The sequence below is a fragment of the Asterias rubens genome, chromosome 1 (assembly GCF_902459465.1).
Source record: "Asterias rubens chromosome 1, eAstRub1.3, whole genome shotgun sequence".
Taxonomy (NCBI): domain Eukaryota; kingdom Metazoa; phylum Echinodermata; class Asteroidea; order Forcipulatida; family Asteriidae; genus Asterias; species Asterias rubens.
In genome coordinates this window covers 12,630,485-12,657,952 of record NC_047062.1, presented here as the reverse complement: position 1 = coordinate 12,657,952, position 27,468 = coordinate 12,630,485, and the positions used below count along the sequence as shown (strand labels likewise).

The following is a 27,468-nucleotide window of genomic DNA, read 5'->3' as shown; positions in this document are numbered from 1 at the left end:
GAGATAATCGAATTTGGTGATACTCCTCGCGTCCCGTCCCGGTGCAAGTGATGTGGGTCGGACCCACGACTTCATCGCTGGTAACGAAGACAGGTTTCCCCCCTGCCGTTTGTATTATGGTACATACGATTTGACACATGGGAACGGACAGGCTAGTTAGCTACCAAAATACCTTACATCAGAACACCTGATATTGCCCTACGCAAAGCAAAGCAAAGCAAACGCCAACTTTGCTTGAAATTCCTTTAAAAATATATTCAGCCCGTTATAATATACAATGACGTAGTTGTTCAGACTAATCACACTCTCGTACTTTGGTGTCCATTCGACAATTTTGTAGTTCCACTCAAAGTTTGATTATTCTATTTTACCCTGGTTTTAGCTAGTATATAGTCACTAAACTACAATTAAAGAAATACTTGTTGCCTACATGTAATTATATTTAGCTCCACTCCTAAGATCAACAAAACAAGCTATTTGTTTGTTTAGTCTTGCGCATTATTTTCGGTATATGAGGTGTTGTGACGTATGGAACTATGTATGCGAACAGAGTGCGTTCCTTCTAGGCATATTTCTAATAACAGTGCGGAGTGGTATCCATTGAGTTTTGTTGCAGTTTGCTCACAGGGTGCCTTCATTTCCCACTGGTACTTCGTGCAACTTGGTAAGGTTGAAGGAGTTGGTTGTGGATCTGGTGAGTTTATTGCTTTATTATCTAAATCATAAATGGATGTTATTTTACTTGTCATTGTCTTAAAATAAATTGGCTTGCCTTTACAATACTTTATGTTAACACCCATATGTTCCAATTACAGCTTGGCGTAGTGAACATAGTAATTGCTTGCCACTTTGGTGTTAGGCAAGATAGTTGACTTTCTTTGACGCAGTTTCTCATAAACATATAATGAGCTTTCATAAAAGATTATGGGACTCTGTTTCACAACTTGGATTGTAATTGATTAAGTTTGGTAGCTTTACTTAATTTAAACTGAGTATACTGTCTAAAAAATTGTTGTTCTGATTTGCGTTAACAAAGTTGTCTTTGTTTGCTTTTCGTTCATCATAACTCGTCCATACGTATGAAGTTGTAATAACCGAGAGTCGAACAAATTAATTGAATCAATTAAATCAACAATCAAGAATGTTTGTAAGTTGCATCGATCCCCTCTGAATGAATACTCCAACCCTTGGCATTGTGAGGAACACTAGCTAGACTCACAAGCAGCCTTAGCCAGGAACCGGGGTGAACCCTTTCTCTTTTCGATAAGTGGGTTCTTTTATATGCGTTACGCAACACACGGGACCAACGGCTTTACGTCCCATCCGAAGGACGAAGCAATGGTTAAGTGTCTTGCTTAAGCAAACAAGTGTCACAACTGGCGATTCGAACCCACAAGCTATGCTGATCAGAAACACCAGAGTTTGAACTCGGTGCTCTGATTCGCTCGGCCACGACACTTCCACGCATGCAAACATATTAAGAGAGGCGTAAAGAGGTACCCTGTCCTTAAACTGTCCTTTTTCTTTAAAAATCCCTTGTGGGACATTGTCCACTTTCAATTTACTTGTGGGATACCAATGTTCGCTTTTTTTTAGGTACCCCACAAATAGGCATTATGTGAGTAGGGCATGGAGTGTAAATATGCCTCTAATGTCCTTCGTTTGCTAGTCCTAACATTTTGTTAACAGCCATTGTTCTCTTTTGTTTTATGTTGTTGAACTATAACCAGCGATCTGGGGACCTCTTCCTTTTTCTCTTTCGTTTTTTTCAGTATGGTGTTGTTGCACATGAAGAGATTTCCCCCATCATCTTCCTGAGGAAGTTACAAACAGAACTTGGCCTTGTATTTTCAAACAAACACTTCCTGGACGCGAGACTGGTACCGCGTTGAAGGTTGAAGTATTACACCCCCCCCCCCTCTTTATGAAGGGTTGACTCTTTGAATAACCAAGAATATTGTAGGAAGGGATGGTGGGGAAATGCAAAAAGTACAAGTATGCAGTACTACCAGACTTGATGGCAGGAAACAGGGTTGGACTACTGATGTTTTTTGAATAAATTTGTCATTCTACACAAGATTTGGTCTGCTTGTTCCTTGTGTTAACGTCATAACTTTGAAAGCCTTGAACCCTCGCTCTATATTTGAACAAATACGATACTTCATAAGCAACAACAACCCTTCCACCAAAAGACGCCGTAAAAGGACGCCCTCTTTCGGTGCTCCGGGCTCTTCACAATGCCGACATTCTCATTAAGTTTCTGTCGTAACAAAATGGTGCCCAAAGTCACAGTAATTAAACAAATGCAATAGAAAAGGACCAGGAAAATATCAAGACGATCAGAAACATTGTACGAAAACTAGCACCAAGTTCCGTTCTTTTCGTGGGCCGTTATAGGCATGGCAGTGGTGAGGTCTGTCTATTTGAAGACCATTAAAGATCTTTACTTGAACTTATTTGCATTGTTTTCGGACTTTTGGGGTGAGTGCATATTTTATACCAAGATATATGTAGTGTTAATTTTGTCCCAATTTTATTTTTCTCTCTCACCCCAGGAGCACACTGATGAGCGTCTCATGCACCTATCTCTTTTTCCTCTTTTAAACTCACAGGAGGCGCTGGTTTGGTTTATTTTTGGTTCCCCTTTTCTTCACTATTTTTGTCTGTTGTTGTCTCAGACTTTTTCCAAAATGACGAGCGTGAGTTTTGTCTGTTTCGTGTCTGGGAGCTTTGGGGTCGGGTTTTGCTGCAAAACCCCGGGGTAGCATGTCGTGCGGAAAGAGGGAGACCGAAAGCCAGATTGACCGACAACATTCGTGCACTGAAAATAAGTTTGCATGAGCTAAAGACAGCTGCTCTAGATAGATGTCTTAGAGAGAGTTCGTTTCTCAGACCACCGCGGTATGGCGGACGGCCTAATGGACTTATTCAGAGAGAGCATGTTTGAGTGCTTTGTATCTAGGCCGTATGGTGTTTCCTTTCAAGTCTTCTTCGCAAAACAGAAAGTGTATTGTTCGTATAGTGATAACACGTACTTTTTGTCCCTCCGTTGTTACTGACGTTCTGTTTCACCATGCAATCTCTCGATACCCTCGATAAATTTCCAACCAGGCAAAATGTGTATTTTTATTTCCTCAAGTCAAAGAACTTTTCTGTGTAGAGTTCGCTCAATAAGATATTTGTTAAGGAAACACCATGTAAAGCAGACAAACATGCTCGTTCCGGCTCGGGGCAATATGCCAATAATATGGCAAGATGTATAGGCGTACTTTCAATTTCTGATCGCGCCATAACCATAACCATGTCTTCTTATTCTACCAAAAACTTTTGAAAGGTTGAAAAATAGACTTGAAGCTTTACGTGTTCTTAGACCTTATAATGAAAATGCTACTTTTTCTGGTAATGATGAGGTCATCGAAGACGTCATAACATAAAGTTTGAAGGCATTGGACACTATTTGAATTTACTCAACATAATTGTTACATAAAACCTTAATTGGTAACAAGTAATGGGGAGCTGTTGATAGTTTAAACATTGTGAGAAACGGCTCCATCTGAAGTAACATAGTTTCGAGAAAGAAGTAATTTTCCACGAATTTGATTTCGAGACCTCAGATTTAGAACTTGAGGTCTCGGAATCAAGCATCAGAAAGCACACAACTTCGTGTGACAAGGGTGTTTTTTCTTTCATTAATACCTTGCAACTTCGACGATCGATTGAGCTCAAAGTACAGATTTGTTCTTTTATGCATTTGTTGAGATACACCAAGTGAGAAGACTGATCTTAGACAACTACCAAAGTGTCCAACGTCTTTAACAAATATGTATATATATATATATATATAATGAATAGGGTAGATGGCCTTAGCTTTCGATCCAATCCGGACCTTCTTCAGAGGCATAAGACAAGTACAAACAAATACATATCCATTTATAGAAAAAGAGAGGGGGAAAGGGATTAAGGAAAGGATCCAGAAAGAAGCGGGAAAATAACAGCCAATCAAAGTTCCTATTTCAGAAACAATATTGGGGGCTATGAACCAATAGGAGTGAAGTGGCGAGGACAAAGGATGTTTAGAATGAAAGGAAGGGTTACTGGACCATAAAAGTGGTAAATGTATTGTTCGACAACAATGGAGGGAGACATGAAAGGGTAGGATTAGAGAGCAAGTTGCATCATAATGCAACTAACAATGGTCAATTAATAAGAATAGCAAGATCAAAGGTATGATGATTTTAAAAATAGGTATGAGGGACCTGTGGAAAAAAAGGGGGGGGGGGGTTACTTACATCAGATAGTTACAGTGATGAATTTATAAAAACAACTTTAAACTAGGTTAATTTATATTTTATGTACAGAATATATACAACATATGAGTTCTTAGGCAGAAGTGAAGTGGAGGGTAATGAGAAGTTATTTAACACCAGTGTTTATGTATAGTCCAAAGGGTTTGACTGTCTTGAGTTGGTGAATCCAGTGTGATTCTCTATTCTTGCGGTGTGTGTCATCACCATTGCAAGCTTCAATCACCAGAAGTTCAACATCAATGACACTATGATTGGGGCTGTTGAAGTGGATAGAGACTGGGTACGGTTTCTTAGTCTTTATGGAAGAGACATGACAGGCACCCCCGAACAAAGATATTGACAAAATTGGGAGACCACCAACATAGGGCTAGATAGCTCAGTTGGTAGAGCGCCGGCACGTTAAACCGGAGGTCGTTGGTTCAAATCCCGCTCTAGTCAATTTTCTTTGTTCAATCCAAAATCATTTAAAAAAAATGTTCCCAGTCAGTTTCCCTTGTGGTTTATTATTTGAAATCTGATATAAAAAAGTCGCATCCCCTTAAGGTGATCCCCTGTCTGCCGCTTCCCAGGTTGTATCGTTACCCGGGTGTGATCCCTGGCTACACGGCAGTTTGCGGTTTAATGGCTTCTGACAGGCACCCCCGAACAAAGATATTGACAAAATTGGGAGACCACCAACATAGGGCTAGATAGCTCAGTTGGTAGAGCGCCGGCACGTTAAACCGGAGGTCGTTGGTTCAAATCCCGCTCTAGTCAATTTTCTTTGTTCAATCCAAATCATTTAAAAAAAATGTTCCCAGTCAGTTTCCCTTGTGGTTTATTATTTGATATCTCATATAAAAAAGTCGCATCCCCTTAAGGTGATCCCCTGTCTGCCGCTTCCCAGGTTGTATCGTTACCCGGGTGTGATCCCTGGCTACACGGCAGTTTGCGGTTTAATGGCTTCTGACAGGCACCCCCGAACAAAGATATTGACAAAATTGGGAGACCACCAACATAGGGCTAGATAGCTCAGTTGGTAGAGCGCCGGCACGTTAAACCGGAGGTCGTTGGTTCAAATCCCGCTCTAGTCAATTTTCTTTGTTCAATCCAAAATCATTTAAAAAAAATGTTCCCAGTCAGTTTCCCTTGTGGTTTATTATTTGATATATATATATCTAGAGAACATTAAACGATAGACCTACAAAATATTGGCACCATGAAAGCTCTTGATGCATGCATAATACAAACTTTACAATCACCTCTACTTTCGGCCGAAACCGGACGTTGAAATCCGTATGCAAGGATGTATGTATAAATTGAAACACCTATACTAAATATCCGTAACCTACGCCATCTTGGATAAAAAGTGCGCAATCGAAAAGCTCCCGGCCTTTAGACTTGCTATTTTTTCTATGATGTCTTAGATCAGATTGTATTTTTCCTTTGAATGCTAATACTTATCACATCCTCATGTTAAAGCCGTTTTTGCATAAATCACCAAGCTAGATGCAACTCCTATGGCCGTCTGGTAATCAGTGGAGCCATCTTGCGTAAAGTGGCGCGGCTTACAGTGAATGGAAAGAAGCAGACCTTTGAAGATCCCTAACTTTCCCCAAAAATGTTTCTATGAAGCAAAGAGCACATCACCAGTCTTCATTTGTTGTTTGTTAATGGACAGAAATACTTGGTTCTTAATGTGCACTTAGTTCTTCAGCATGTGTAAGTAATAGTAATAATAGTAATAACTATATAGCGCATTTCATAATAATGCACTTTACTTGTGCCCTGGTCATTTGGCCAGTAACTTCCCTTTAATTCTTTTCAGCTCCATGAAAGCCCTGAGCTGCCGTATTGCTCCAGGTGCTTTTTCGTACACAATATCAACCTCTACCTTATCAGGTACCCATTTATACCCCTGGGTGAAGAATAGTAAATCATTTTGCTCAAGGACAAAAGTTCACGACCATCACGACCGGGATGTGAACCGTCACTCCGATGATCCTAACCCCCAGAACTTTAATACGAAGTTCTAAACCATTCGTCCATGGCACTCTACAATAGGGCTGAACCTTCAATATGCTTCGTTACTAAGTTTCAATAATCCAATTTTTTGGTTTAATAAATTACCTGTAATCATCGACATATCTGTATCATTACTGAGTCAGTGTGAAATAAATGTTGTTGTTGTTGTTGTTTTTGTTGTTGTTGTTGTTTTAGTTGCTGTTGTTGTTGTTTAGGCTAATGTGATGTCGTGATTTTGAGGCACTTCACTGCTTCAATTATGCAGACATATCAAACTATATTGATAGTCATGTTTTTTTCCAGGTTTTACTGGTATCAAGGCTGGACAAGATGATTGAACTAACACGTATCCTGATTGGGTCGCTGGTACTCCTACTCATGGTCAACGAATCCTACCAGAGTAAGACAGTGAACTGTATTTCCAAATAATTACTCATATAATAACTGTGAGGAATTTTGCTAATTTGAAATTCTAATTCCACAATCTTATAATCCGGTATAGAGCTCGCCATGTGTTCTGAGAAGGGCGCTCTTCATGTATGCAAGGATGTGGAAGATCTATACTAAATAAATCTGTAACCTACGCCATATTGGATAAGAAGCACGCCATCAAAAAGCTCTCGGACTTTGTTTATATTTTTTTGTGATTCTTATTTGTTTTTCTTCGATCAGTTATACGATTTTCATTTTGCCCAATTCTCATTATGCCCCTCATCATAAAGACATTGCGTGATATAATGCCCCTCATCATACCTGACTCCTTTGATTCAATTGAGTCATGTTTCATTAGAAGAAATAACATTGTTTCGCACTACTTAATGTTCTTCCTTTATTATGATATATTTCTAGCCAGATGTTATAACAGTCGGGGCGTCCGCCAATCCTATGGCCGCTTCTGCTTTGATACCAGCCTCTCTTGTTGGTCCGGGTTGAATCCAGCTCACCTGTCAGACATAAACAACGAGTTCTACCTGTTCACCCGTCAGTATAATAGTGACAGACGCTGCTATTACCAACAAAAGTTATACTGGGACGACCCCAACACATTCGATAGTTTCCACAGCTACAAGAAAACAATTGTTATAATCCATGGCTGGCAAACAAGCTATCGGAACAGATACTTCATGTCACTCTGTCATTCGTTCATGAAATTGGTATGTATAACTTATGTGTCTAGATACCCTCCGCAGCGTTCTCATTGGTTGTTCGAGTGATGTATGAAGTGCGTTTTGGCGACCCCAACCAAGCCCAACCGAGAAACGAGTCGGTTACCGTTTGGTTTGAACAGCCTCGCCATCGCGGTTTAAACGCGAAAACGCTCAACCGATGACTACAGTTTCTGGTTGGGGTCGCCAATACGCACTAATATACAAATACCCTTTCGCACTCCATTGCTCAAGCGCTTACTGTTGATTTGGGTGCATGCTGGCCTAGCTAGCGATCAAACTTGATCATTTATAGCTTAACCACAGTGCATCTTATTCCACGTCTAACGTGCGCGTAACGAGTATTTACGATAATGTGTGCGTAAATCCGGGGTGGGGATATTGAGGATTGCATCAGTCACACTTCGTTGAGATAGAATCACATACGGCAGGCCGCGTATTTTTTTGCCCAGGCCTGGGCAGGACAGATGAGGCCACTTACCATTTAATGGTCGCATGCTAAGTGGCCTCATCTCATCTGGGGAAAAAATACGCCAGCAGGCCAAATCTTATAACACTAATAAAACAATACTGTCATATTATACAGGACAACTACAACATCATCATGGTGAGTTGGCCATCGTCCCGATGGAGTCGCCTTCATTATCAAAAGAGTGTGATGGATATCGTACTGGTTGCAAAGGAACTTGCCTTACTGCTGGAGGAGTTGCACGAGCGTCGAGGTTTACAGTACGAAGACGTCCACATGTTGGGGCACAGCCTTGGTGCCCATCTGGCAGGGTACACTGGCATGTTTTTACACGGACAGATCGGGCGTATTTCAGGTATACATCTAGACTTGAGTTAAAATCTAGCTGAGACCGCGATTGTTTTAGCTGAATCGGACAGGCAACCCCAGCCCGGCACCTCGCGCGTTTTGCGTACTACACATTATGGATTGATGATAAAAACTATTTTAAACATTCAATATATTTCGATACTTTCAAATCACACTTCCAGTGGGTTACGATCGGGCAAGGCACTCTGGGAAAGAAAAAACATGGCCAGGCAAGGTTATACACCGATGAGAACGAAGTTGATATAATTATCAATGGTAAAAACTAGTATGTGCCTTATTTTTAAATTTATTTAAATTTCGGGTCAAACTGATCGGCCAACCAAAAATTTTACACATAGCAGTTATTATTTGGCTCTTTATAATTGTGAGTTTACCCTATACAGGCCTCGACCCTGCGAGACCGGGTTTCAGGGAGTACCTCGGCACTTCAGATTGCCATTTGGATAGAACTGACGCTGACTTTGTTGACGTCATCCATACGGATGGACCCGTCCATCTGTTCGGACTTTATGAACCGGTAAGTTTTTGTTTAGCCCGAAAAAATAGCCTCAAAAGAAGATGTGTTCGGCTGAAGCTCGAACCCCTAATTAAAAAGTAAAATGGCATTTTGTGCACCTAATCTTTGTGTTAAATTAATGATATGAATGAATACCTCTGACACAGGTGGGTCACCAAGACTTTTATCCTAACCATGGCGACCTCGACCAACCAGGCTGTACGTTTGTCGTCCACTGCAGTCACATGCGAGCAATTGACTACTACTTATCCAGCATGAAGAACTTCTACATTCAGCCCGGCCGAACCTGTTCCTTCGCCACCCTGACTCGGATCTGGCCGCCCTATTGCAGCGGGACATGCCCCCGGATGGGCATCCATGCAGAGAAACGAGACGGCTCCGGAAGATTCTTCATCAGGATGGATTCCAACAACTGCGGATACGGCTTCCTTATGCCGTAGTTTTGATATATTAGTTGTCTTTTTTCTCGTATAGAGACCTACTCAGAACTCGGTTGAGTATCTTTGTTTGATCAGCAATCGAAACGTTTCTATTATTCTGCAAGTTTGATAAACAGATATTGTTTAAAGGCAGTGGACACTATTGATAACTACTCAAAATAATTATTAGCATAAAACTTACTTGTTAACGAGTAATTTGGAGAGGTTGGTAGTATAAAACATTATGAGAAACGGCTCCCTCTGAAGAGGAGTACTTTTCGAGAAAGATGTAATTTTCCACGAAATGATTTCGAGACCTCAGATTCTGAAATTGAGGTCTCGAAATCAAGCATCTGAAAGCACACAACTTCGTGTGACAAGTGTTTTTATTTTCTTTCATTGTTATTTTGCAACTTTGACGACCGATTGAGATCAAATTTTCTCAGGTCTGTTATTTTATGCATGTGTTGAGATACATCAAGTGAGAAGACTGGTCTTTGACAACTACCAATAGTGTCCAGTGTCTATAAAGGTTTTGTGTACTTTTTGTACGACACAAAACATAATGTCCGCAGGTTTACATTTTTTTTACACAGTTTGAAGATAATGATGGTCAAAATATACCCGCTTAAAAAAATTCTTGCTGAGGTGCTGTAGTTTCTGAGAAATGAGTAAAACAATGTCACGAAAGTAATGTTCGTCTCAGGAGACAAACATCATTCTAATTTGTACAACGTATTTACCAGTAGTGTCATAAAGAGAGTCTCCTGAAAACATCACTCCCTGATTTTCACCTTTTTTTCTCTAAAAAACTTGACGACACAAGAAGGTGAAACATCTACAGGTAAGTTTTACATACGTCTACCATGAGTTTAGGGATCCCTGTCATGTTCAAAAACCTACAAAAGGAACCGACACCCTTTCAAACTCTTAGCCTATATTATTTACTCTAATATAATATAACTTTGACAATATTTAGCGGCATGTTAATTGGCTTCTTACTTTACATATTTAGTCTGTAAAGCGCATTTTTCCCTGTAAAAGGGGGTGAGGGTGTCTGGTATAGTTTAAATAAATAAATGATAAGGGTGAAATAGTGTGTTTAACAACGCAAACATAATTGCATTAATATGAGTAGATGGTCTTGGATTAAATTACATTTCGATCATCGGGGGAATATGTGTTTAAATGGAGGTCAAATTTGGTTGTAAACGGAGGACTCATACGGCAAACTATGCACACACTTCTTCTGTAAGCGCCCTCTTTTTAATTGCCTACCTCCGTTAAGCCCGGTTCATACTTCCTGCGAATGCGATACGAATGTCAAAGTTACGTCAAAGTCGCTTCGCATTCGCATTCGCAGGAAGTATGAACCGGGCTTTAGTGTACGGTGGGGGAACTATCCCCGGCGTACAGATTTCCATAAGACACCATCACGTTAAAGGCACTGGACACTATTAGTAGTAACTACTCAAAACAATTGTTAACAACAAAACTTATTCGCGGTAACGAGCAATGGAGAGCTGTTGATTCTTTTAGAAACGGCTCCCTTCTGAAGATACAATTTTTGAGAAAGAAGTTATTTCTCACTTAAAAATAGAGGAGTTCAGGCCTGAAGCATTTAAATAAGCATTTTAATGCACACAAACTTTTGCAACAATGGCGTTTGTTCTTTTACTATTCTCTTGCAACTTCGATGATCAATATTGAGTCAAATTTGGCAGATTCGTTTTAATGCATGTGTTTGGATACACCAAGTGAGAATACTGGTCTTTGACAATAACTAAACGCCAGTGCCTATAAACCGGAGATTTTTGGTTCAAATTACACTCTGTCAATTTGTTTTTGTTAACTTCGAAGTTATTTAAAAACAAAACTTGTAATGCATGAATTTGTCTCCCCCTGACAGTTGTTATCATGGCACCTTCAAGAGTATGACGCAAGAGAACATTAAACAAAAGAAAAGACAATAATAGGCAGTATTGAATTGAGTTTTAAAGGTTTCTATTAAGCTTGTATTATAATGATGCAAAATGTATAATGAATTCTACAAACAAGTAGCATACGCCCTCTAACACCAAATTTCTTTAGTGGGAACGAGGCTCAAGGACGTTTTGAGAGTCTCGATGATCGTGAACCAGGCAGAGGGGAATGAATGAAGAACAAATGTATCCAGGGGCTAAACCATTGAGGGCCCGAAAATTAAAAACTAAATTTTTCAAAGAAATTCAATCTCGAATTATAGGAATCGGGTTAACAGATTTTACTAAGCAACACGTTGCCTTGCATCGGTCGAGTTGGTCTTTGAAAAGCGTTCTGTAACCGTTTGTTATAAAATGCATACTCTCCAGAAGACGATCAGAGCATACTGATCGAAACGTCGAGTTAAACCAACGGTTTTTTTCAGAACCACCCCAACTCATTTAGAGATTATTACATGGTGTTACCGCAAACTCCTCTATATCTTATCTCCACCATGCAAAGTTTCAAATCCTACTTAAAATGCATATTGTTAGAAAGATATTGTAAAAGTAGGTTACAATGATCTACACAAATATGCCTCGAAATTGCGTGGTTTTCTTTTTACCTTGTCGACTAACACGGTCGGTCATTTCGGGAGTCAACATTTTGACTCCCATAAATGGCCGACCGTGATAGTTCGCGACGTAAAAGGAAAACCGTGCAATTTTGAGTGATACTTGTGTGGATCAGTATATTGTACTTTTACAACATCTTTCCAACCATATACATTTCATAACAAACGGTTTTAAACGCTTTTAATAGACCAACTCGTCCGATCCAAGGCAACGTGTTCCTCTAATTTGTCACAAGAAGTATCACATCGTTTTGTACCCAGTAACACTCGATTTTAAAAATAAATCACACATGTTTTAACAAGCTGTAAACCAAGGACTTCTCTTTGAGTTCCGATTCTTGTTTAAGAATGTTGTTTGGTCATTTTTGAAGCGACGTCCTAATTTGTACGCGAAAGCGCAGCAAGGACCCAATCCGTAAGATAAACCGGATCCATGTTGGGTAAATTCCCCACTCGGTTTCACTAGACAGTATAGACACTCACGGTCTAAGTGCACCCCGAGGAAATGTCTTTGAACCTTCCTATTGTCCATGTACTTAACATTTTCCCATATACACATGTGTGTACTTTGTACACAAATTTCCATTTGGAGCATCCAATGTAGTCTTCAGATTTGTCCACTTGGAAACCTTTTATTTTAGGTTTTCTTGTGACCTGATTGTACCGAATTGAGCACACAACCACACATGTTTTAAGACATACGAAGTGACAAGTGCGTGAAATAGCTGTGCTGTATTAAATTTATACGAGTAGTGCAGAGGTACATGCAGCTGGCCAAATTAACACAGTAGGCAATAACGCGGTAGCTCAAAGACATTGTTGAGTTGAAAGTTGCCTGATTTTAAACTTGATCGGCCAGGGATAGACCAAGGTACAGGCAAAAAGGAATGAATCGTTCTGCTGAGTTTTGTTTGTATCCTCATTTATAATAGAAGTTATGTGATGGGATCATGCCTCAAACTGAAGTTGGCACACGGTTTAGTGTTGCGACTTTGCGTCTCGGGCGGCAGAGGGCGTGCTTCGTGTGCACGATAAAAAAAAAAACGAATACTGCGCTTTAGGAAGCCGTTGTTTAAAAGCACGTGACAAATCTGATGTAGTCGATAACTTTCACGCTGCACAGAATTGCAGGTTTTTAGGGTTCAGAATCAATCATTATTGGCCTAAAGTCCAACTGCAGCCAGGGAGGGTTGCTCCAAGGGAGGGACTGCTATTAATATTGATACAGATTAAACATCCTGCCTTGTCATAAACCAGGCAACGAGAGAACAGATTATTAAAAACAGAACAGAAGCACAGTGGGCCTACTACTCCGGTGTGCGACGGTGTTTTGCTTGGTGTATGTATCACTTTAAATAAATTGGGGAACTTAAGGTCTCTGATTAACAGTTCTATAGTTAGAATGCCATGAGATAGTTGAGTACAGGTCCATTGCAGATTTGTCTAGAAAGAAAACATTAGGATAATAACAAGAAACTTAATTTAACTTACATCAAATGTATATCAAACATTTCCCCTTATTTGCCTCACTTTTTGAGTTTCATAATACAACTTGGTGTTGTTCCACGGCCGAACGCAAGATTTTGTATATCAGAAAAAAATACTTAAGTGATGATGGGAATAAGTAATTTCCCATGAGTCATTTAAACGCCCCCCCCCCCCTTTAAACCAACCTCTGGTAAAGGAGAAAAATCAGTTTTATACTATGATAACTTTTGTGACTTTTTTCTGCTTTATTTCTATTTGAATTGCTCCCCGAATAGAAGCCATTAGGACCAACAGTATAATATGACAAAAGGGAAGAAGAAGGTGGAAAAAAGAAAGAAAAAAAAAAGACCAAAATGATGAAACTTAAGTTAAAATCAGAGGTCTTTGTGTGAATCTGTTTGGGGGTATACCCCGTTGTTACAGTGCTTGTGAGTAGGTATACATTATTCAAACAGGGAGGCGTTATACATTCTAACTTGTGTGCGTGTGAAAAGAATTGTTGATTTGCCTCGCTAATTATCACAATTAGATTAAACCATGCGAGTAAATCGATGGAAACAGAATGACAAGGAGGGGGCCTTGGACTCGCTAAAAGAAGATTGTGGTTCAATGGAGAAAGTACTTCGGAATCCACAAAATGTAGCTAGTTTTACAAGCACACATTAATTTTACATAAAATTCGACGAGGGGAAACGTACTCTGTTTTAGCAAAAAGCACATAAGCCTAATGTAGATTGGAGAGGCCTTTTAGAGGTTGGGTATGGGAGCATTAATGTTTATCTATGCACCATGTTTTGATCATTCTATCAACAACAAACTTCACACAAAAGTCTCTTGAATTGTCTTTATATCAAACAAATAGCGGGCTATATATCTGGCACGACCTAAAACGGTTGGGAAACCTTCGCAGAAATAACGATGAAAGCCAGTATGTGACATAGTATAACTATTTTGTCCTTAACGTCTAGGGCATGAGTAGACCATAGATTAAAGGGACAATCGGACGAGTTGGTCTTTAAAAAGCCTTTGTAACCGTTTGTTATAAAATGCAATGTTAGGAAAACCATGCAATTTCGAGGCATGTTTGTGTGAATCGTTGTATTCTATACTTTGAGAACATCTTTCTAACCATTATGCATTTTATAACAAACGGTTACAAACGCTTTTCAAAGAACAACTCGACCGATCTAAGGCAACGTATTCCTTTAACATGAAAGAAAACAAGCACCCTCCCCGCAACCCCCCCCCCAAAAAAAAATTTCAAAAGAAAATTAAATAAACCTCCCCTTTACGGATGATGAAAGGGTGAATGGGTATATACATTTCTTCAAGATGTATATTTCATTCATTGTGTTCGCTCCATATTTTAAGGTCAGTATGATTTTTGTTATGGTTGATATAATTACTTTAGTATTATAATGGCAACGTCTAAGGATGCGGCCGTTGTCGGTGCTCGTTACTTGGGTGCGGACGCGTTGTGGCCCAATGTTGCTTGGCAACGCAATCCTCGGTATCATGATCAATTTTAGTATTTTCCCTTGGATGTGTAATGCACATAATCTTCCTAGTTATATTTTCTGCGCGTGCCCTATTCAAAGCTTGTTTCATCAAATGCAAACCCCTATAAAAAAAAATACATATTATAATATTAAATCCCATATGTGCCCGGCAACCTCTAAAACAACGACTTCATCAACAAAATCATAATAATAATATGGAATACCCGCGTCTGTTGGAGCAATATGACAATGCAGAAAACTCAAATATTCGTTGGTTCGAATTAAACTATGGAAGCCTCGGAACGTCATATTGTTTAAAACAACAAGTATTTTTAAAATATACAGATCAGGCTATATTTCGGCGTGTCTAAATGTCAAATGAAACACATTGTGAACTCTTGTTATGAAATGATTTCGGGGAAACGAAATTATATTTCGAGGTTACGAAACAATATTTTGAGGACACAAAATATTTTGAATTGTACAGTTTAGATTGTTGTTAACCTTTCTCAGAGGGGCTCCATAATACCTTAGCTATATTATGTAAACATCTCTGAACATATTTTCGAATTTACCTTTTGACCACAAAATTTCGATTGTGCTGCGACATCCTTTAAGTTAAATTAAAAACATATTACGGAACGTCTTTTGGCAACAATGTCATGTTAAACATAGTGGTGCGTGTCAGTTGGTAAGTATTATTGGTTCTGATCAAATAGTTACAATGTGAACGTTACTCTCGTTGTTTTAAGCTTTCAATGCGATCATTCATTTGCAACCATACTATATTTCAACAGTTTGTAATAATATTATGACTATATCTAGATAATATGTTTCGAACTACATAGTCAATATAAGTCATCAGAACTTGAGTTCAAAATAGCATAATTTTCGAGAGTTTCCGAAAAAGACTCTAAGAACGTATTAGGCATACGAAGAATTGTGTCATTAATTTTAAATCAAATTGTATGCGCATATTGTACGAAGAATGGGTTAAGTTGTACCTTTCGTCAAATTTGAAGACACCTGTGTCTGATGACTTTATAAATCGGGAGTCCGTCATTTACCCCCCCCCCCAACCCCTCTAAAAGTATGTTTTAAATACACGTATCAAATAAGCACGGTCATTAAGAACCAATCGATCGGTATACCTGCTATAGCCAATTCACGAATGATAATCAACATTTCAATATCATTACTTCACTCAATTAAAGAGTAATTCTCACTACTGATATACCTGTTTATCGTTCAATGGCAACTAACATAAGCAAGGTGTATTCACGGAGCAAGGTGTAACTAGAGGTCCTGACTCTTTGAAGGTGCTTCAGCACAAACAAGCAGCTAAAGCACAACATTAGGCTCACCACAATAAAGTTACCAACCAAAGTGCCATGCCATGCCATATTTGTATTGACTGCAAACATTCATTCAAACTAAAGTTTGGAAACGTACACCAGGTATAGTCACTCAAATTTAACGACCATCGAATTACAAATTTAACGTGCCAACGACTATCGAATTACAAATTATGAAAAATTGTGTGATAAGCCCACGGTATCCGATTTTACGGTCCCAATTACCTCAAGCATTACGTAATGACGTCGAATCGGGTAGGCGTCCCTGGTTTTGACCCTTCCCCACACAAACCCCACAGCCAACTATACAATATCGTTGCACGTTTTTCTATATTATTTGGTGTAGTTATTTGTATATTTTGTTGTTCCTTTATGTGCCAGCTTTACTTGTAATGTGTTCTTTTTGGACTGCCTGACCGCCATTGTCGGTAGAGGAACCGGTAAACCTTGTTTCAACCGCCCCAATAAACACATTATTTTACAAGTGCGTGAAGTATACTTATAAAACAATATTTAAAACAAACAAAGTAAAACAACAGCGGGATACCAAGTAGAGCTTTTAAAAACTAAACAAAAGTAAAAACAAAATAACTATCGCCGAAAGGCGTATGTCTCCTAAATCCGAGAAATTAAAAAAAGTGTATATAAAAAAGCACATAAGAAAGTACAAACCAATGAACAACTAGATTTTAAAAGGCCCGACAAGCATAAAAAGGAACACAGATGAACATAAAGGAGATACTTAAAAAGCCAGACTTAACATCAAAATGAGTCTTGAGCTTTCAACCCCCCCCCCCCCCAAACCCCCAATCAATAACAACAAGATGAGGAATTCGGTTGATGCCCGTGTCCAGGCCCGCCGGAGATTCGGTCCCCCATTAACATTGGAGGAGGAGGATTCAAAAGAGGGCGCTGTAGAAGAAGTTTGTACTGAGGCCGTGTCCGAAACGGCGACTTCGGCTACAGCTACGGCTAGATCGCGCGCGTCTGCTATTCTTCAACACTGGTAGACGCGCTGATCTAGACGTAGCTGTAGCCGAAGTCGTCGTTTCGGACACGGCCTAAGTTAAAACTGTGTACAAACTTCTCCTGATAGCGCCCTCTTTTGAATCCTCCTCTTACACCTACGTTAATCCGACCCCTACGTTAATTTCCAATGAGAAGGACTGAATTTCCGGCAGACAGAATTCCCTGGTACCCGGCACTGATCTCCAGGGGGACAGAATTCCCGCCACAACCCCACTAAACGAGAACGACAACGAAACCGATAAAAATGCAAGCACTCGATTGTTGAAATGCTCCACGCAGAATACGTCCACGCTCGTTCAACCAATCGAGGGCGTGCATTTTTATCGTTCTCGTTTTCGTACTCGTTATCGGGGCCTGTGTGACCGGACCTCTAATCAATGTTCCTTCTTTTTACAGTTGGGTCACCAAGACTTTTATCCGAACAAAGGAACCTTTATGCAACCAAAGTGTTTGTGGAAGGTCGCTTGCAGTCACATGCGGGCATATGACTTCTACTTATCCAGCATAAAGAACTTCGACATTCAGCCCGGCCAACCCTGTTCCTTCGTCACTGAAGCGTGCTGCGGGACGACGTGCAGCGGTACATGTCCCCGGATGGGCATCCATGCTAAGACAGGAGATGGCTCTGGAAGTTTTAGCATCACGATGACATCAAGTAACTGCGGATGTGCATACATTGTCTAGGAGACGTTTGGATGGGTTATTAACAAAAAACAAAAAAAGAGGAAGAAATACCCAAGTATCCCTACACTTAGCCTCTGCCCTTACTACCGAATTTAAGGGGGCACAAATTCTCCTCTAAAGTGTATTGGGCTTATTTTGGTGATGGTATTTTACTGAGAATTTAATTATGTTAAAGGAATGAAATAAAGTTTGTTATTAGGACGCACACTTATTACATTAATGTGGGGGAATTTTGGGGGGTTAAATAAAGTTCAGCAATTAAGTGGAAATTTGGAAATAGGCAATGATGTGCAAATTCATCAAAAAACAAATACATTGCCCTATTTGCTTCTGGTAAACGGTGGATGAGTCAGTTTAAATAAAGGGGGTGGGCGTGACCTATAGTGGGATTGCGTCCTTACCATCTCTCTCAATGTAAAAATGAAAACTACTCGTTTGGTCCGCCATACCACCGTTGCAAAAAGCCATAATGACATACAAATATTTTTTAGAGTGAACAACGGGTACTTTTAACTCAATTTAGAGAGAAGTTCATACCACTTTCACGAAGAGGAGTGGTGCAGATTTCACTCTCAAAAAAGCGAAACTGACACAACTCGGAAGAGAGTGAAATTGTTCACTCTTTTACCTACGGACACAATACTAGTTTACATTAAAACAGAAACTACAGGTGCGAATGAATCTGCATGCCACAAGTAAATGTTATCAGTAAAGGAATCGTTATCAGTATTATAGATCTGTCCATGACATTTTGAAAAGATCAAGCATAGCGAAAATTGTGTCAATTTTTTTGACCGTGATACACTTAATGATCGACTTGGAAATCGAAAAACCAACAAGTCAACAATTTTACGATCAGGAATTATATTATGTAGGCCTGACGCAATGGGAGTCTGTTCAACGCTAGGTGGCAGCAGACCAAAGTAATTGTCATAGACCCGTCGAAATACCCATTGCGCAATGAGGTACATGCTGGTCTAGATAGGGACCAAGCTTGATAGCTAGCTAGACCAGCATGCACCTTATTTCACGGCTAAGACGCGTGTACAGAGAATTTGCGAAAAGTTACGTCGCTGGACATGTTCACATTTCCACTGGTAGGTCTGCTGCCATTTAGCCCGCCCCCCCCCCCCCAATTGAAATTATTCTGTTAGTGCATCATGTCATTGGGAGAGAACGACTTTTAAGAAAGGTGAAATAATTTCACTACATGGTTTTATTTGGCAATAACCGTGAATAAAAAAAGGAATGCGAGATAGTAACAACTACAATTGTACGAGTCAGTTATTGAGTAATCCTGTGTAGAATCCTAAATTGTACACCATTTAGCAAAAGTGCAAAAGATCAGATTTAACAAATTTCTGAGTGTTGACTTATAAAAAACCAAAACCAAAACAAACTGTTTTATTTCTTTATTAGCCAACTTTCACAGTTTGCAATTTTGTTAAGTTTTATTTTATTCAAAAACCACAAATCGGGTCCAAAATGCCAAATTGAAAGACACCTTACATCAGAACACCCGATATTGCCCTACGCAGACTTTGCTTGAAATTCCTTTAAAAATATATTCAGCCCGTTGTAATATACAATGACGTAGTTGTTCAGACTAATCACACTCTCGTACTTTGGTGTCCATTCGACAATTTTGTAGTTCCACTCAAAGTTTGATTATTCTATTTTACCCTGGTTTTAGCTAGTATATAGTCACTAAACTACAATTAAAGAAATACTTGTCGCCTTCATGTAATTATATTTAGCTCCACTCCTAAGATCAACAAAAACAAGCTATTTTTTTGTTAAGTCTTGCGCATTATTTTCGGTATATGAGGTGTTGTGACGTATGGAACTATGTATGCGAACAGAGTGCGTTCCTTCTAGGCATATTTCTGATAACAGTGCGGAGTGGTCTCCATTGAGTTTGGTTTCAGTTTGCTCACAGGGTGCCTTCATTTCCCACTGGTACTTCGTGCAACTTGGTAAGGTTGAAGGAGTTGGTTGTGGATCTGGTGAGTCTATTGCTTTATTATCTAAATCATAAATGGATGTTATTTTACTTGTCATTGTCTTAAAATAAATTGGCTTGCCTTTACAATACTTTATGTTAACACCCATATGTTCCAATTACAGCTTGGCGTAGTGAACATAGTAATTGCTTGCCACTTTGGTGTTAGGCAAGATAGTTGACTTTCTTTGACGCAGTTTCTCATAAACATATAATGAGTTTTCATAAAAGATTATGGGACTCTGTTTCACAACTTGGATTGTAATTGATTAAATTTGATAGCTTTACTTAATTTAAACTGAGTATACTGTCTAAAAATATGGTTGTTCTGATTTGCGTTAACAAAGTTGTCTTTGTTTGCTTTTCGTTCATCATAACTCGTCCATACGTATGAAGTTGTAATAACCGAGAGTCGAACAAATTAATTGAATCAATTAAATCAACAATCAAGAATGTTTGTAAGTTGCATCGATCCCCTCTGAATGAATACTCCAACCCTTGGCATTGTGAGGAACACTAGCTAGACTCACAAGCAGCCTTAGCCAGGAACCGGGGTGAACCCTTTCTCTTTTCGATAAGTGAGTTCTTTTATATGCGTTACGCAACACACGGGACCAACGGCTTTACGTCCCATCCGAAGGACGAAGCAATGGTTAAGTGTCTTGCTTAAGCAAACAAGTGTCACAACTGGCGATTCGAACCCACAAGCTATGCTGATCAGAAACACCAGAGTTTGAACTCGGTGATCTGATTCGCTCGGCCACGACACTTCCACGCATGCAAACATATTAAGAGAGGCGTCAAGAGGTACCCTGTCCTTAAACTGTCCTTTTTCTTTAAAAATCCCTTGTGGGACATTGTCCACTTTCAATTTACTTGTAGGATACCAATGTTCGCTTTTTTTTAGGTACCCCACAAATAGGCATTATGTGAGTAGGGCACGGAGTGTAAATATGCCTTTAATGTCCTTCGTTTGCTAGTCCTAACATTTTGTTAACAGCTCCCACGGGATTTGCTCACATTTTCCACCCTGAACCATTTAATCGTTCAGCCATTGTTCTCTTTTGTTTTATGTTGTTGAACTATAACCAGCGATCTGGGGACCTCTTCCTTTTCCTCTTTCGTTTTTTCAGTATGTTGTTGTTGCACATGAAGAGATTTCCCCCGTCATCTTCCTGAGGAAGTTACAAACAGAACTTGGCCTTGTATTTTCAAACAAACACTTCCTGGACGCGAGACTGGTACCGCGTTGAAGGTTGAAGTATTACACCCCCCCCCCTCTTTATGAAGGGTTGACTCTTTGAATAACCAAGAATATTGTAGGAAGGGATGGTGGGGAAATGCAAAAAGTACAAGTATGCAGTACTACCAGACTTGATGGCAGGAAACAGGGTTGGACTACTAATGTTTTTTGAATAAATGTGTCATTCTACACAAGACTTGGTCTGCTTGTTCTTTGTGTTAACGTCATTACTTTGAAAGCCTTGAACCCTCGCTCTATATTTGAACAACAACAAGCCTTCCACCAAAAGACGCCGTAAAAGGACGCCCTCTTTCGGTGCTCCGGGCTCTTCACAATGCCGACATTCTCATTAAGTTTCTGTCGTAACAAAATGGTGCCCAAAGTCACAGTCATTAAACAAATGCAATAGAAAAGGGCCAGGAAAATATCACGACGATCGGAAACATTGTACGAAAATTAGCACCAAGTTCCGTTTTTTCGCGGGCCGTTATAACCGTGGCAGTGGTGAGATCTGTCTATTTGACGACCATTAAAGATCTTTACTTGAACTTATTTGCATTGTTTTCGGACTTTTAGGGTTAGTGCATATCTTATACCAAGATATATGTAGTGTTAATTTTGTCCACATTTTATTTTTCTCTCTCACCCCTGGAGCACACTGATGAGCGTCTCATGCGCCTATCTCTTTTTCCTCTTTTAAACTCACATGAGGCGCTGGTTTGGTTTATTTTTGGTTCCCCTTTTCTTCACTATTTTTGTCTGTTGTTGTCTCAGACTTTTTCCAAAATGACGAGCGTGAGTTTTGTCTGTTTCGTGTCTGGGAGCTTTGGGGTCGGGTTTGTTTGCTGCAAAACCCCGGGGCAGCATGTCGTGCGGAAAGAGGAAGACCGAAAGCCAGATTGACACACAACATTCGTGCACTGAAAATAAGTTTGCATGAGGTAAAGACAGCTGCTCTAGACAGATGTCTTAGAGAGAGAGAGTTTCTCAGACCACCGCGGTATGGCGGACGGCCTAATGGACTTATTCAGAGAGAGCATGTTTGTGTGCTTTGTATCTAGGCCTTATGGTGTTTCCTTTACAAAAGTCTTCTTCGCAAAACAGAAAGTGTATTGTTCGTATAGTGATAACACGTACTTTTTGTCCCTCCGTTGTTACTGACGTTCTGTTTCACCATGCAATCTCTCGATACCCTCGATAAATTTCCAACCAGGCAAAATGTGTATTTTTATTTCCTCAAGTCAAAGAACTTTTCTGTGTAGAGTTCGCTCAATAAGATAGTTGTTAAGGAAACACCATGTAAAGCACACAAACATGCTCGTTCCGGCTCGGGGCAATATGCCAATAATATGGCAAGATGTATAGGCGTACTTTCAATTTCTGATCGCGCCATAACCATAACCATGTCTTCTTATTCTACCAGAAACTTTTGAAAGGTTGTAAAATAGACTTGAAGCTTTACGTGTTCTTAGACCTTATAATGAAAATGCTACTTTTTCTGGTAATGATGAGGTCATCGAAGACGTCATAACATAAAGTTTGAAGGTATTGGACACTATTTGAATTTACTCAACGTAATTGTTACATAAAACCTTAATTGGTAACAAGTAATGGGGAGCTGTTGATAGTTTAAACATTGTGAGAAACGGCTCCATCTGAAGTAACATAGTTTCGAGAAAGAAGTAGTTTTCCACGAATTTGATTTCGAGACCTCAGATTTAGAACTTGAGGTCTCGGAATCAAGCATCAGAAAGCACACAACTTCGTGTGACAAGGGTGTTTTTTCTTTCATTAATACCTTGCAACTTCGACGATCGATTGAGCTCAAAGTACAGATTTGTTCTTTTATGCATATGTTGAGATACACCAAGTGAGAAGACTGATCTTAGACAACTACCAAAGTGTCCAACGTCTTTAACAAATATGTATATATATATATAGAGAGAGAGAGAGAGAGAGAGAGAGAGAACATTAAACGATAGACCTACAAAATATTGGCACCATGAAAGCTCTTGATGCATGCATAATACAAACTTTACAATCACCTCTACTTTCGGCCGAAACCGGACGTTGAAATACATGTATGCAAGGATGGATGTATAAATTGAAACACCTATACTAAATATCCGTAACCTACGCAATCTTGGATAAAAAGTGCGCCATCGAAAAGCTCCCGGCCTTTAGACTTGCTATTTTTTCTATGATGTCTTAGATCAGATTGTATTTTTCCTTTGAATGCTAATACTTATCACATCCTCATGTTAAAGCCGTTTTTGCATAAATCACCAAGCTAGATATGCAACCCCTATGGCCGTCTGGTAATCAGTGGAGCCATCTTGCGTAAAGTGGCGCGGCTTACAGTGAATGGAAAGAAGCAGACCTAAAAATGTTTCTATGAAGCAAAGAGCACATCACCAGTCTTCATTTGTTGTTTGTTAATGGACAGAAATACTTGGTCCTTAATGTGCACTTAGTTCTTCAGCATGTGTAAGTAATAGTAATAATAGTAATAATAGTATAGCGCATTTCATAATAATGCACTTTACTTGTGCCCTGGTCATTTGGCCAGTAACTTCTCTTTAATTCTTCTCAGTTCCATGAAAGCCCTGAGCTGCCGTGTTGCTCCAGGTGCTTTTTCGTACACAATATCAACCTCTACCTTATCAGGTACCCATTTATACCCCTGGGTGAAGAATAGTAAATCATTTTGCTCAAGGACAAAAGTTCACGACCATCACGACCGGGATGTGAACCGTCACTCCGATGATCCTAACCACCAGAACTTTAATGCGAAGTTCTAAACCATTCGTCCATGACACTCTACAATAGGGCTGAACCTTCAATATGCTTCGTTACTAAGTTTCAATAATCCAATTTTTTTGTTTAATAAATTACCTGTAATCATCGACATATCTGTATCATTACTGAGTCAGTATGAAATAAATGTTGTTGTTGTTGTTGTTGTTTTTGTTGTTGTTGTTGTTTTAGTTGTTTTTCTTCTTGTTGTTGTTGTTTTAGTTGCTGTTGTTGTTGTTTAGGCTAATGTGATGTCGTGATTTTGAGGCACTTCACTGCTTCAATTATGCAGACATATCAAACTATATTGATAGTCATGTTTTTTTCCAGGTTTTACTGGTATCAAGGCTGGACAAGATGATTGAACTAACACGTATCCTGATTGGGTCGCTGGTACTCCTACTCATGGTCAACGAATCCTACCAGAGTAAGACAGTGAACTGTATTTCCAAATAATTACTCATATAATAACTGTGAGGAATTTTGCTAATTTGAAATTCTAATTCCACAATCTTATAATCCGGTATAGAGCTCGCCATGTGTTCTGAGAAGGGCGCTCTTCATGTATGCAAGGATGTGGAAGATCTATACTAAATAAATATGTAACCTACGCCATATTGGATAAGAAGCACGCCATCAAAAAGCTCTCGGACTTTGTTTATATTTTTTTGTGATTCTTATTTGTTTTTCTTCGATCAGTTATACGATTTTCATTTTGCCCAATTCTCATTATGCCCCTCATCATAAAGACATTGCGTGATATAATGCCCCTCATCATACCTGACTCCTTTGATTCAATTGAGTCATGTTTCATTAGAAGAAATAACATTGTTTCGCACTACTTAATGTTCTTCCTTTATTATGATATATTTCTAGCCAGATGTTATAACAGTCGGGGCGTCCGCCATACCTATGGCCGCTTCTGCTTTGATACCAGCCTCTCTTGTTGGTCCGGGTTGAATCCAGCTCACCTGTCAGACATAAACAACGAGTTCTACCTGTTCACCCGTCAGTATAATAGTGACAGACGCTGCTATTACCGACAAAAGTTATACTGGGACGACCCCAACACATTCGATAGTTTCCACAGCTACAAGAAAACAATTGTTATAATCCATGGCTGGCAAACAAGCGTTCGGAACAAATACTTCATGTCACTCTGTCATTCGTTCATGAAATTGGTATGTATAACTTATGTGTCTAGATACCCTCCGCAGCGTTCTCATTGGTTGTTCGAGTGATGTATGAAGTGCGTTTTGGCGACCCCAACCAAGCCCAACCGAGAAACGAGTCGGTTACCGTTTGGTTTGAACAGCCTCGCCATCGCGGTTTAAACGCGAAAACGCTCAACCGATGACTACAGTTTCTGGTTGGGGTCGCCAATACGCACTAATATACAAATACCCTTTCGCACTCCATTGCTCAAGCGCTTACTGTTGATTTGGGTGCATGCTGGCCTAGCTAGCGATCAAACTTGATCATTTATAGCTTAACCACAGTGCATCTTATTCCACGTCTAACGTGCGCGTAACGAGTATTTACGATAATGTGTGCGTAAATCCGGGGTGGGGATATTGAGGATTGCATCAGTCACACTTCGTTGAGATAGAATCACATACGGCAGGCCGCGTATTTTTTTGCCCAGGCCTGGGCAGGACAGATGAGGCCACTTACCATTTAATGGTCGCATGCTAAGTGGCCTCATCTCATCTGGGGAAAAAATACGCCAGCAGGCCAAATCTTATAACACTAATAAAACAATACTGTCATATTATACAGGACAACTACAACATCATCATGGTGAGTTGGCCATCGTCCCGATGGAGTCGCCTTCATTATCAAAAGAGTGTGATGGATATCGTACTGGTTGCAAAGGAACTTGCCTTACTGCTGGAGGAGTTGCACGAGCGTCGAGGTTTACAGTACGAAGACGTCCACATGTTGGGGCACAGCCTTGGTGCCCATCTGGCAGGGTACACTGGCATGTTCTTACACGGACAGATCGGGCGTATTTCAGGTATACATCTAGACTTGAGTTAAAATCTAGCTGAGACCGCGATTGTTTTAGCTGAATCGGACAGGCAACCCCAGCCCGGCACCTCGCGCGTTTTTCGTACTACTCATTATGGATTGATGATAAAAACTATTTTAAACATTCAATATATTTCGATACTTTCAAATCACACTTCCAGTGGGTTACGATCGGGCAAGGCAATCTGGGAAAGAAAAAACATGGCCAGGCAAGGTTATACACCGATGGGAACGAAGTTGATACAATTATCTATGGTGAAAACTATTATGTGCCAGTTTTTTAAAAATTTATTTAAATTTCGGGTCAAATTGATCGGCCAACCAAAACTTTTACACATAGCAATTATTATTTGGCTATTTATAACTGTGAGTTTACCCTATACAGGCCTCGACCCTGCGAGACCGGGTTTCAGGTTGTACCTCGGCACTTCAGATTGCCATTTGGATAGAACTGACGCTGACTTTGTTGACGTCATCCATACGGATGGACTCATGCATTTGTTTGGACTTCTTGAACCGGTAAGTTTTTGTTTAGCCCGTAAAAATAGCCTCAAAAGAAGATGTGCTCGGCTGAAGCTCGAACCCCTAATTAAAAAGTAAATTGGCATATTGGGCATCCAATCTTTGTGTTAAATTAATTATATGAATGAATACCTCTGACACAGGTGGGTCACCAAGACTTTTATCCTAACCCTGACTACCTCGCCCAACCAAGCTGTGTGGCCGTCCACTGCAGTCACATGCGAGCAATTGACTACTACTTATCCAGCATGAAGAACTTCTACATTCAGCCCGGCCGAACCTGTTCCTTCGCCACCAAGAGACGGATCTGGCAGCGCTCTTGCAGCGGGACATGCCCCCGGATGGGCATCCATGCAGAGAAAGGAGACGGCTCTGGAAGATTCGTCATCAGGATGGATTCCAACAACTGCGGATACAAATTCCTTATGCCGTAGTTTTGATATATTAGTTGTCTTTTTTCTCGTATAGAGACTACTCAGAACTCGGTTGAGTATCTTTGTTTGATCAGCAATCGTAAACGTTTCTATTATTATGCAAGTTTGATAAACAGATATTGTTTAAAGGCAGTGGACACTATTGATAACTACTCAAAATAATTATCAGCATAAAACTTACTTGTTAATGAGTAATTTGGAGAGGTTGGTAGTATAAAACATTATGAGAAACGGCTCCCTCTGAAGAGGAGTACTTTTCGAGAAAGATGCAAATTTCCAAGAAATGATTTCGAGACCTCAGATTCTGAAATTGAGGTCTCGAAATCAAGCATCTGAAAGCACACAACTTCGTGTGACAAGTGTTTTTATTTTCTTTCATTGTTATTTTGCAACTTCTCAGGTCTGTTATTTTATGCATGTGTTGAGATACATCAAGTGAGAAGTCTGGTCTTTGACAACTACCAATAGTGTCCAGTGTCTATAAAGGCTTTTTGTACGACACAAAACATAATGTCCGCAGGTTTACATTTTGTTTACA

The 27,468-nt window shown here is 39.8% G+C and overlaps 1 protein-coding gene across 2 annotated transcripts; it reads left to right on the top strand.

Annotated features, from left to right (window-relative positions):
• The first annotated feature begins 590 nt into the window (after positions 1 to 590).
• Positions 591 to 27,063, top strand: LOC117299957 (pancreatic lipase-related protein 2-like). 2 transcript variants are annotated; one of them, XM_033783583.1, is made up of 7 exons: positions 591 to 694; positions 6,615 to 6,711; positions 7,161 to 7,465; positions 8,064 to 8,301; positions 8,699 to 8,832; positions 8,979 to 9,056; positions 26,715 to 27,063. In XM_033783583.1, exons 2-7 carry the CDS (start codon positions 6,642 to 6,644, stop codon positions 26,928 to 26,930), a joined length of 1,041 nt encoding a protein of 346 aa, XP_033639474.1. In that variant the 5' UTR covers positions 591 to 694; positions 6,615 to 6,641; the 3' UTR covers positions 26,931 to 27,063. The 2 variants fall into 2 exon arrangements, with proteins under 2 accessions (XP_033639474.1, XP_033639482.1); XM_033783591.1 differs by lacking the exons at positions 591 to 694; positions 6,615 to 6,711; positions 7,161 to 7,465; ... (1 more) ...; positions 8,699 to 8,832; positions 8,979 to 9,056 and adding exons at positions 19,803 to 19,908; positions 24,274 to 24,370; positions 24,820 to 25,124; positions 25,723 to 25,960; positions 26,360 to 26,493 and having other exon boundaries at positions 26,640 to 27,063.
• Positions 27,064 to 27,468: the final 405 nt, after the last annotated feature.

Coding starts and splice junctions, on each gene's coding strand:
- LOC117299957 (XM_033783583.1), top strand. CDS start 6,642: ATGATTGAACTAACACGTATCCTGATTGGGTCGCTGGTACTCCTACTC. Junction 6,712..7,160: donor GGTCAACGAATCCTACCAGA/GTAAGACAGTGA, acceptor ATATATTTCTAG/CCAGATGTTATAACAGTCGG. Junction 8,302..8,698: donor ACAGATCGGGCGTATTTCAG/GTATACATCTAG, acceptor TACCCTATACAG/GCCTCGACCCTGCGAGACCG.